The sequence below is a fragment of the Dendropsophus ebraccatus genome, chromosome 14, assembly GCF_027789765.1.
Source record: "Dendropsophus ebraccatus isolate aDenEbr1 chromosome 14, aDenEbr1.pat, whole genome shotgun sequence".
NCBI lineage: Eukaryota > Metazoa > Chordata > Amphibia > Anura > Hylidae > Dendropsophus > Dendropsophus ebraccatus.
Genome location: NC_091467.1, coordinates 41,485,150 through 41,497,358, shown reverse-complemented (window position 1 = coordinate 41,497,358; position 12,209 = coordinate 41,485,150). Strand labels below are relative to the sequence as shown.

At 42.9% G+C, this 12,209-nt stretch overlaps 1 protein-coding gene across 1 annotated transcript in view; it reads left to right on the top strand.

Moving 5' to 3' along the window:
• Window positions 1-12,209, top strand: part of ANKFN1 (ankyrin repeat and fibronectin type III domain containing 1) — a 288,330-nt gene that overhangs the window by 127,167 nt on the left and 148,954 nt on the right. The window contains exon 6 of the mRNA XM_069953139.1: window positions 4,404-4,494. Within this exon, the coding sequence (XP_069809240.1) occupies window positions 4,404-4,494 (91 nt within the window). The remainder of the gene's footprint in view (window positions 1-4,403; window positions 4,495-12,209) is intronic.

Genomic DNA, 12,209 nt, shown 5'->3' with positions numbered 1-12,209 from the left:
GTATATAAATATCATAGAGCAACATGAGTAGTAAACAATATGTAATAAAATAGTATAGCTGCCTATGCAAGATATTAATTACTACATGTAAAATATCACAGAATCACAAACCAGAATAAAATGCCTAGTGCAAAGAATTTAACAAATACAAAGTAAACTAAAACCTATTGTTATATACATGTAGTCTATGTTGCCATTATATGTGTACAGTCCCAGTGGCCATGTGATTCCGCAAGGTAATGTAAATAACAAATCATGACATTTTTAAGTACCTAGTGCTAATATGTGGCATGTAGGAGCTGCAATGGTATAAAAACCAGACCGAAAGATTGGAAATTATGCAATGCTTTCTGCTCATTGACATGCCAGTTATTGCAACTTGTTGCAAACTGATGGGAACAAAAAATGTGAACTGACACTTTGGTTTATCAATCTGACAGATCTCCACACACATAAGCCAGTGTCTCCATTGTTCTCATCAAATTTCTTCTTATTAATTGGTTCTATTACAATTCGAACAAAATCAGAAGAAATTTGTAACAAAAGATGTCAGGACTGATTAGAGTACACAGAGAAGACACAGAGACAAGTGCAGCCCTGACACTGTCCCATGCCTACTGTCCCTGCCTACTTGCCTCAACGTATCCTAAGCAACACAGGAAAACTTGGAAACGTTTCCTGCGCTAAAATAGTGCACCAATTTAAGCACAGGGAATGTCTCCACACAAGACAAACACGAGACAATTGCAAGACAAAGACAAAAATACACAATGGCGGTTGATCAGCAAGCTAGGATCAAACCAGGAAAGTCAGATACAAGTACAAAGTTGCTGGGCAATAAATAGAGTCAATGAGTCAAAAAACCAAAGGACCAAAATACTGACCAAATCAGAAGGCAAACATGTAGTCAGGGACACAAGTCAAAGTCAGGAAACCAATAAGTCAAGATAACTAGCACAGAGTACAAAGTGAGTATAGGCACACAAGGTAACGCAATAGGAAGCAACAAGCATAGTAAATGATGGAGTCTTAAAGGAAACCAGGTCCTGGTCTCAGAGGTGATTGGGGCAAGCAGATAAGAACTAAGATAGGGGGATAGGGCTGTCAATCACTGGTCAACCAATGAATTAACTGTTAATTTGCTGGTAGAATATGTTCCAGAAAATGATCTATTAGGCCAAGATAGAATTCAACCATGCTCACACCAGTAAAATGCAAATGTGAGAACACCTATCAAGAATGTAACCTTTGCCGTAACGGCCATAGCTGGTGGCCAAAGCTTAAAACCAAGGGTTTATCAGGTACAGTCATGACGACAGATAATCAAGATAAAATGTGAGCAAATTTAATAGTGATAGAAGATATGTAGAGAGGAGAGGGTGCAGGGGTGACACTTAAATGGAAAAAAGGAAGCCCTTGCAGAAAAGAGAGATTTGTTAGGACAATATTCCAAACTAACCATAAAGACCATGAAAACTGCAGCTAAAGGAGCTTGTGAAAAGGCTAATGGCTCTATTATACCAAACGATTATCAGCCATACTTGGCCGATTACGAGCCATTTGGATGATAATCGTTTGGTGAAAAGCACATGTTAAAAGACCACAATCATCCGACATGCACAATGTCGACTCATCATCATCTTTCAACATGTTGAAATGGGCCAAACATTACAGCAATGGTCTTCTGCTTGTTGCTCTTTGTAATGGGAACGGCAGCAGTAGACCACCACTGACTTCTGACTTCGGCAGCTGCCCGCTCTTCCCTGCTCGCTGTCTGAGTGTGTAATAGCACAGGCAGAAAGTGAGGAATAAAGGCAAATCATTGCATGTAACACAGCCTTAAGAGACTTGAGATTAAAGGGAACCAATCATGCCGAATATGCCCCTAATGAAAAGGATACGTGCTGGTACATCACCCAGCACGCTTCCTAAACATACCCCTGTAGCTTCCGTGCCCTCCTTGTTTACACAAGCGCGCCGATGTCTTTAGCACGACGTGCTTACGCAGTACGTCAGCGTCTTCTCCCGCGTGCTGCCGAAGTGTAACGCAGGCCCCGAGTGACGTCAGCGGAGCGCGGGTCTTTCAATCACACCCCTCTGGGCCTGATTACAGCGCTCGCAACCGCTCAGGACCGTGACTACATATGCCCACCATGACTACTTACACATAATAACCATATAGCGTGGGACTTCAGAAATGTAAGATTACCGTGTAAACAAGGAGGGCTCGGAGGGTACAGGAGTATGTTTGGGAAGAGTGCTGGGTTATGTACCAGCACGATTCCTCATCATTAGGGGCATATTCGGCGTGATTGATTCCCTTAAAGCAAAATCCCTCTAAGGGTGATATAAAGAGTATTAGGACAAATTATTTTAAGGGCAGCATTAATTCCTTCCCAGCAGCCCACCAGATGTGGGCTGGGGTGGTAAACCTGTCAAATCGTAACTAAGGTTCCTATGGTGAACTCACGGGAATTCCAGGGAAGGGTTAATCTCAGCTCATGTATTAATGCAGGAAGCCTGTGGTGGTGGTTGAGAAGAAGGGCAAGATCTGCCCAGCGTAAACATGACCCTGAGTCCTTGTGGGTTCGAAAGAGGGTAAAGGGTATACCTTAACCAGAGTGGCTGCCATCCACTGCCAGTTAGAGGGCAGATGGGACACAGGCATACTGTGGAACAGTGCTCCTGATCCTGCAGGCCGTCAGATGTCCTTCTGCTCCTGGGAGTAGAGGGCGAGAAGGGAGGTCAGTAATATTGATTACCTTAGCCCTCAATCCCTCGTTTGAACCCCTTCTCTTGTGAAGCAAGTGGAGTGCAAGGAGGGAGATAGGGAAGGGGAAACCCTAGACCGCAGACCCTTTGGCAACCCTCTGCTACTGTGGAGTGAGCAAGGAAGGAGGCCATAAAGGGACAGCCCTAGCCCGCAGGCCATTGGGCGATCCTCCACTTCTGCAAAGTGTGCAGAGGGTGAGGAGGGAGGGCAGGATGGCGCGACCCTAACCTGCAAGTCCTCCGCAACTGCGGAGCAGGTGGAGGGTGAGGTGGGGGGATGGGAAGTGATGCCTCTAGCCCACAGGTCCTTGGGCAACTCTCCACTCATTTGGAGCTTGCTAAAAGTGAGAAGGGAGGCTGGAAAGAGGTCATCCAAGCCTGGAGGTCCTCGGGTGACCCTCTGCTCCTGTGGAGTGGGCAGAATTTAAAGGAGGAACGTCAGAAGGGGCGACCCTTTAAAGCAGGGCTTTGGATGATGTTCCGTTGCTGTGGAGTGGGCAAAGGGCAAGGAGGGAGGCCAGGAAGGGGAAACCCTAGCCCACAAACCCTTAGGTGACCCCCAAGTCCACCAATGGAACTCTCTCTCTTGCAGCAGGTCTGTGAAGGATGTGGGTGGAGGTTCTCAATCTCACTGTAGAGCACTGTGGTGCCCATAGTGGCATTATATATGCCCATTAACAAAGCCATGGCACCCTCCACCATGGAGCATATGTAGGAGTCAGTCCCACAGTGCATACACTTTCACTTAAGGTGTGTGGGGAGCAACCACTGCACTGTGAGGCACTTAGGATAGGTAAACGGAGTTCAGTTATGGCTTCAGAGACTGAAGAGGGTTACCAGAAAGGTAACCAATGTCAGTCACCTGTCAAGGAATGTTTAAAAAGTTTGCAAATCTACCCACTGACGGAGGAAAGACAGGAAGAGGCGATCTCAGGATAGCCTTAAGGCTATATTCACACACAGTTAAAATAGAATATAAGTCAGTGCTCCATAGCGTAATCCAGATAGTAAAAATGAGGTGAGGACGTATATATGGAACGCTCACCTTCATGATTTGTGCAGATATAAGGCACAACTTTTACTGATAGCACATACAGTAGTAAATCTGCAGCAACTCCCGTCTAATCCCCTCAGGGGAAGACCTCTACTCCAGTAACAGGATGTCGAGGCAGTTCCAGGTAGTCAGTGAGGTCCTGTCAAGTCCAGTCCAGTCCACTCAGGCCAGAATTCCATAGTAGTTAAAGCGATTAGCTGCTGTGATTAAATAACGTTGTTTAATCAAAAAATACCCTGTGTGAACAGGACCTTAAAATGTATGAAGTGGATAAATAGTGGTACAATGACTGTCAATTGTTTGCCTGGTTCCTGGCATCTCAATTGTGATCAATAGCTTTTCCTTCTTGGTGCAATACGATGTTGAGAAGTGTACAATAAAGGAGCTAACCATATACTTAGAAGACCCTTTTTACTGTTCACAAACTTTCTTGCACAACTATTTAAAAAACAGTTACACATAACCAAAAATAGACATTATTCTGTCTAAATTAAACATAATGATTATTATTATTATCATAATGGAAACTGATTTTATAAAATTATATTGTTGTCACATGTTCTTTCTTGTTTGACAGGGCACTGAATATTATGCTAGAGTTTCTGCCTACAACATGAAGGGATGGGGGGCTGCAGAAATTTCAAGCCCTCCTTGTGCTTCGCCTTCCAGTAAGTTAACAATTTATAATACTATAACAGATATAGATGACATTGTTAATACAGGAGAACTCCTGACAAGTCTAAAAATTCTGGGTAGGCAGGTGGAACATAATAAAGAGTACTAACTCACAGTGCAGTGTCACCACTCATGGACCCTCGCCAGCCTCCTACAGCTCCCAGTCCATTGCCATCATGTCCCGGCTCAGAAATGTCCGCTCAGACAGTTAGTGACTGGGGTGGGACACAGCTGCAGTCACTGACTGGCTGAGCTGGCCCTTCCAGCAGGGACGTTACTATGTAGGAAGTTGGTAGAAGCTGAAGACCAGAAGCCGGCAGAGTGCTGGTGATGCTGCACTGCGGGGGCATGGAGTCTTTCTTCAAATTCTAATCTGTTGTATTATCTATATCTTGACCTTGATATTTTCCATTTAGTTCTAAATGACCAAAATTCCTGACTTGTGAGCATGGGTTGTTAATTTTTCTCATTAGTCGCTCAACAGCGGGTGCCGACATACAAACTACCCTGCCGATCAGCTTTTTGACGCCTGTACTACACAGTGAAGGGGGCTGAAAGCTATTTGCCACTGTGGATAGCTGATCAGTATGTTTTCTTGAGAACTCCCTCATTGCAAAAAGTGGTTGGGGTCTTTATGAAACAGGAGTGGATTACATGTCCAAAAAAATGCACTAAAAATACAGACTAAGGTTTTACAATAATGTTGTCTTGTTTTTGTTTTTAATGTATTTATCAAACCTTGGGCAGAGAAACAGTGAAGCAATTCCGCACAGCAACCAGATTCCATATTTTTTTTTCTAGTAGTCTTAAATAAATAAAAATCTGGAATCTCATTGGTTGCTGTAGGCAACTGGTCCACTGCTCCTCTACAAAAGGTTTGATAAATCTCCCATTATAGAGGGGCAAGAAAGGCTTATTCTACATAAATTATTTGCATACTATATGGGTGTGGCATTTTTTTTTTCTAGTACTGGGTCCAGATGTTTGGTAAAAGCCAATAATAAATTGGAAAACTCACCACAATTAATTTTTTTTTTCCTTTTAATGAATCCCATTGTCAAATATCTATTAAAGCTAGGGGTGATCAAAGCAAAGTTGAATTTGCTGCAAAGTAGGCTGTTCATTTGCTTCACTGCAAAGCAAATTCAGGGTGCTAATTTAATAAATTTGTTAACATGGCAACCGCAATGTGGGTGAAATCAACCCAACGTTAAGCCAATGTCCAATTAACCCAATGTGTGGGTGAAGTTAACCCAGTTTTAAGGCACTCTCCAGGTAACCCAGTGTGGGTGCTCTAAGTAAAGTTAACTCAGTGTTAATCCACTGTCCAGTTAACCCAGTGTGGGGGCTGTTGGTGAAGTTAACCCATTGTTAAGCCAGTGGCCAGTTAGCCCAGTGTGTGTGTGAAGTTAATCCAGTATAAAGCCAGTGCCCACTTAACCCAGTATCTGTGCTAGGGGTGAAGTTAACACAGTGTTAAGCCAGTATCTAATTAACATTAACTAATTAACTAATTAACTAATTAACATTGTATGGCTGTTGTAGGTGAAGTTAACCCAGTGTTAAGCCAGTGTCAAGTTAAACCAGTGTGGGTGCTGTGGGTGAAGTTAACACAGTGTTACATCAGTGTCCAATTTACCTAGTGTGTGGGTGAAGTTAAACCATTGTTAAGCTAATGTCCTGTTAATCCAATGTGTGCTGTGAGTGAAGTTAACCCATTGTTAACCCAAGGTAAAGTTAACCCATTTTGTGTGTGATGTGGATAAAATTAACCCATTGTTAATCCAGTGAGAAAACCCATTGTGTGGGTGCTGTGGGTGAAGTTAACTCTGTGTTCCTGCTTTCTGGAGAATGGGATAACTGGATAGTTGGATACTGTAGATCTGTACTGCAATGTAAAACACACTACAAAAAAGTAATAAAAAACTCTTTATAACCCCTTCCAACTCCTGTACAATAAAGTATTCAACCCCTTCCATTCCCAGAGCGAACCCCTCGCCCAAAATTAGGCTACATCCGTGGCCTTTTCCATCTAGTGAAGAACCGGTAGTGGCACTATCCCCCATATAAATAATTTCTTTTGCTCCTTCTAAAATAAAAACCTGGCTTAGAACAAAAAGTCTGTCCCTTTTCAGGATATGCTCAGTATCAGCAGCTGAGGTGACACACAAAGTAGTCCAATTGGAACACAGGCTCATGGGAGTAATGATCCCGAATGGATTGGAGGAAGGTTTCAGCTCCCTGTAACCTAGTTGGCACCAGGCAGGCTGGGATTGTTGACTGGATCTTGCAGTTTCAGCTCCTCGTCAGGCAGTAGTCAATCCCAGAGACAGCAGTCATCTGATTGGTCATTCTAAAGTAGTGCCACCACCATTTCATGGCAAAAGCAGGATTTTTCCTTGGCCGGTGTCCTCTGGTGTCAGGGAAGCAATTCAGCTTGGCAGGGCCATCAGCAAGAAAGCTCCTGGAGAGCCTAACACTCCCCCCAGATTCTCAGCCACTGTACTCAGAGGATCTTTTGGAAAAATGTCCTGACAGTCAGCAATTGGAAAGCAGCATTGAGACTACAGGAGTTCAGAAGGCCACAAAGGTGTCAGGAGAGCCAGGGAGGGACAGCTTCTGGCCAAAGTCCAGGCTCGTACTGCATGCCTTTGAAGGGTGACAGCTTAGGAAATGCAACATTTGTCCTGGACTATGATGATGATGTCACAAACCCCACATGAAATCTCGGTCCACAAATGTCATCATCGCCATCCTTATCAGGTTATGAAGCTGTATTTCTTCCACCAACCCAGCATCAGGTCCCTTCCACATCTCTTGGGTCCTGAGGCAAAGAAGCATCAGCCAGTAGACATTGGCAAGGCCCAGGCATTCAACAGGTACCCCAAGGAAGAGGTGTCACTCAACAACAGCCTAGCAGTGTGTCTGCTACAAAAAACCATCCACAGCAGTCTGGCAGTTCTTTTGTGTCAGTGCCGGCAAAGACCATGCAGCCATTTGCAGCATCTGTGACCAAAAACTCTGTGTTTTGGTTCAAACACAGGCAAAGCTTCTATGCGTCAGCATATGGAGCACCATCACCCAACTATCTGGAAGAACTTCGACTCCCATGCCACTTCTTGCTCAGAAGCAGTCCATTGTTGCAAGCAAACTAGTTTTGGTTGAAAGCAGTTTGTCCCTCTCTTCTACCTCTGCCTTCTCTGTGGGGCACAGTGAGCAAACAACATCGCTGTTGAGACAGCAGTCACTGTCTGAAGCCATCACCAGGAGACACCTAGATAAGCTTATTGCCCTGCAGTCTCTCCCGTTCCAGTTAGTGGAGTCTAAGCCATTTAGGGATGTGATGGCTTGTGCTCAGCCATTTCTTTGCCAACAAGGCTATTCCATCTCTGCATGCATACCTGCAGAACAAGGTTGGCAACTCCATAGCTATGAACACACTTAAGACCATAAGGTGTGCGCTTACCATTGAATCAGAAGGAGGGTCGCACACATTATGGTCTCATGCATGTTCACAGTATGGAAACCTGAACTTCCGTCCAGAGAGCGGACTTAACCACTGATCTGGAAGAGGCTGGATGAGATGCTTGAGCAACAAGGTAAGCAGATACCTAAACGCTGTTCTTGATAAACTTTGGCACCCTGAGGCCAGTTGATTTGGAAGATTTGGGAGTATCTATTTAGATTACTTGCTATAAATCACAAAGCAAAATTTTGTAGTTCTTAGGTAGTAAATGTTACCTAACAATGTTCATTATTCTGTTTTTTGAGAGGTTCTTCTCAAATTGTTAATATGGCTGATACATTGATGCTGTTTGTAAAGACATGTTTACCAATATACACAATGAAAATGTGAAAAAAGTAAAAAAAAAAAAAAAAAACAGGTAAAAAACTGAATCATATGGTTGTATGCTTGACATGCAATCTGACAGCATTCTAATCTATAGCCTGAAGAACTAATTTTTCTGAAAACATTCATAGGCCACATAAAGCCTTTGACACCTCTTCAGTAGTTATTCAGTAGACATTAGTGTCATTAGAAAAATGAACACAATAACATAGTCTCGTTTTATTTACATGTGTTACACGCCATACCATGTGGTCAATCTCTTTATGTCAGACTAGTGATGTGTTTCTTAAAATCACTGTACAAATTAGCCTCACACTGGACCTTAACCCCTAGACGACCCTGGACGTAGGGTTACGTCATGGAAGTCTGTCCCCAGACGACCCATGACGTAACCTTACGTCCTGGGTGTTTTTCCCGCTATGAAGCGCGCTCCGGAGCGGAGCGCGCTTCATAGCAGGTGGGGGCCGGCTGCAGTGAGCAGCCGGGACCTCACCGGTAATGACACACTGCAGCGATCGCGCTGCCGCGTGTCATTAACCCCTTAAACGCCGCGACCGCGGCGTTTAAGTGTAAATGACAGGGGGAGTCCCCTGTCATTACCGATCGGGACCCCCGCAGTGTGACTGCGGGGGTCCCGATCGTTGAAACGGACTGCCGGAGGTCTCTCACCTGCCTCCGTGCGGTCCGATCGGCAATCTGCTACACTGAGCCTGCACAGGCAGGCTCAATGAGCAGAGCGCCGATAACACTGATCAATGCTATGCCTATGGCATAGCAATGGTCAGTGTAAAAATCAAAGTACTGTATGTAAAAGTCCCTCAAAGGGACTTCAAAAGTGTAAAAAAAAAAAAGTTCAAAACACTAACACACTACCCCAAAACCCCTCCCCCAATAAAAGTCTAAATCACCCCCCTTTCCCATTATATAAATAAAACATATAAAAATTAATAAATAGATAAACATATGATATACCGTAGCGTGCGTAATTGTCCGATCTATTAAAATATAACAAGCGTCATTGTGATCGGTAAACGGCGTACACGAAAAGAGGGGGAAAAGTGCGCAGATTACCGATTTTATGTTACATTATATATTAAAAAAAATCAATAAAAAGTGATCAAAACGTCCGATCTTCACAAATATGGTATTAATAAAAACTAGAGATCATGGCGGAAAAAATGACACCCCATACAGCCCCATAGGTGAAAAAATAAAACCGTTATAAGCGTCACAATAGGCCCATTTTATTAATATTTAATTGCCAAAAAAAAGGATTTCATAAAAAAAAATACATATATAACATTAGAGAATCTGTGTAACCTGCATATGGTTGTGTTCGGACTGACCTATAGAATAATAGTGTCATGTCGCTGTTACCATATAGTGCATTACGTAGACACAGGAACCCCCCAAAAGTTACCATATTGCATTCTTTTTTACGATTTCACCTATTTATATCTTCATAAATAATATATTTGGAATTCCATCATACATGTTATGGTAAAATGAATGACGCCATTACAAAGTACAACTATTCCTGTAACAAACAAGCACTTACATGGCTTGTAGATAGAAAACTGAGAGTGCTAGAGCTCTTAGAAGGGGAGGAGGGAAAAACGAAAGCACTAAGATCAAAATTTGCGCGGTCCACTGGGTCATTTTGGGCCTGGTCCTCAAAGGGTTAAAGGGAATCCGTCAGCTCCTGGGCACTACCTAAGGTGTTGACAGTGTGCTGTAGCTGGCAGTCCCCCAGTGAGCATGGTACCTTTTTGGTGATTTTCCGTGCAGTGGATTATGTACAATCTTATGTCTCCTACTGTCACAGAGCAGTTGTTCGTGCCACACTTGGCATGCATCCTCCTCCCTCTTCATGAATAATCAATGCTGCCCGGCCTCCTGCTCACTCAGCTGTCAGCTGATTGCAGATCAGTCCTCTGTAGGCAGTTTATCTCTGAAAGAATCTCTTCTTTGTAATGTGTTGGAGCTGTGGTCTAGTGGTAACTCACCTGCCTAGAAACCTGCCAGCAGCTGATTCTCTGGTTCAAATCCCCTGATGAAAATTAAATAGATGTCTTTTTTTTTTCGTTATTGCATTTTTAAGGCTATGTTCACACAGTATTTTTGCTCAGTATTTTGGTCAGTATTTTGCAACCAAAACCAGGAGTGGATTGAGAACACAGAAAGGCTATGTTCTCACACTGTTGAAATCGAGCAGATGGCCATCATTTAATGGCAAATATCGGCCGTTGTTTAAAAAAAAACAGTAATTATTTGCCATTAAATGACAGCCATCCACTCAATTTCAATAGTGTGTGAACATAGCCGTTCGGTGTTTTTAATCCACTTCTGGTTTTGGTTGCAAAATACTGACCAAAATACTGAGCAAAAATACTATGTGTGTGAACATAGCCTTAAAAATGATACAATAATGAGGAAAAAAAGACATCGATTTAATTTCGATCAGGGGATTCAAACCAGAGAATGACCTGCTGTCAGGTCTCTAGACAAGTGAGTTACCCCTAGACCACAGCTTCAACCCATTACAGAGGAAATATTCTTTCAGACATAACCTGCCTACAGAGTACTGATCTGCAATCTAACAGCTGAGCGAGCAGGAGGCCGGGCAGCATTGATTATTAATGAAGAGGGAGGAGGATGCATGCCAAGTGTGGCACGAACAACTGCTCTGTGACAGTAGGAGACATAAGATTGTACATAATCTGCTGCACAGAAAATTACCAAAAAGGCACCATGCTCACTGGGGGACTGCCAGCTACAGCACACTGTCAGCACCTTAGGTAGTGCCCGAGAGCTGACAGATTCCCTTTAAATGTTTATTCAGTGCCCCAGATCAGACTTTGTAATTGGCTCTGATTAGTTGGTCTAGAGGATATTTACTAGTTCTAAAAATTCAAAGACAACTTTCAATCTTGAATCAATTCAAAGGACAAACTTCAGAATATTTGTTTCCATTTATTTTAAGTTAATTTAACAAATGTTCATGTGGTATAAATGTAAATGACCATTTTATTAGGTCATAGAAGAAAGTTGATTTATTGCTTCCAATCCTAAATCACCTTTCTGCCACAGTGTATATAAACAAGTTATTGTTTGTACAGTTACTGGGATTCTTCAGGGAAAATGAATTAATACCATAGGATAGCCAATCAATAACTGGTTGGTGGCGACAACTGGTGCCTCTACCAATAAGCTTCAAGATTCATCCACAGTGCTTAGGTGCACACAAAATCAGGAGCTGGAGGCGTTGACTCTATATATTGTCTAGTGGTGGCACGGGGTTACTACTACTACTACTACTACTACTACTACTACTACTACTACATCATTTATGGAGCCAAGACTTCTGGCCCTGTACATTGTTTGGCTGGGTTCACACTACGTATATTTCAGTCAGTATTGTGGTCCTCATATTGCAACCAAAACCAGGAGTGGATTAAAAACACAGAAAGGATCTGTTCACATAATGTTAAAATTGAGTGGATGGCCGCCATATAACAGTAAATAACTGCCATTATTTCAATATAACAGCCGTTGTTTTAAAATACCAGCAAGTATTTGCCATTAAATGGCGGCCATCCACTCAATTTCAACATTGTGTGAACACATCTTTTCTGTGTTTTTAATCCACTCCTGGTTTTGGTTGCAATATGAGGACCACAATACTGACTGAAATATACATAGTGTTAACCCAGCCTTATAGTTGTTCTAAGCAGCTTATAAAAATGTGTTTATTTCTTACAATAAATTTTTAACGTTTACGTTCTTGCATCTATCCTGGATCTGCGCCCGAATACACCCTGGTTGGAGGGAGGTGTTACTTTGAAGCAGCTGATAGGC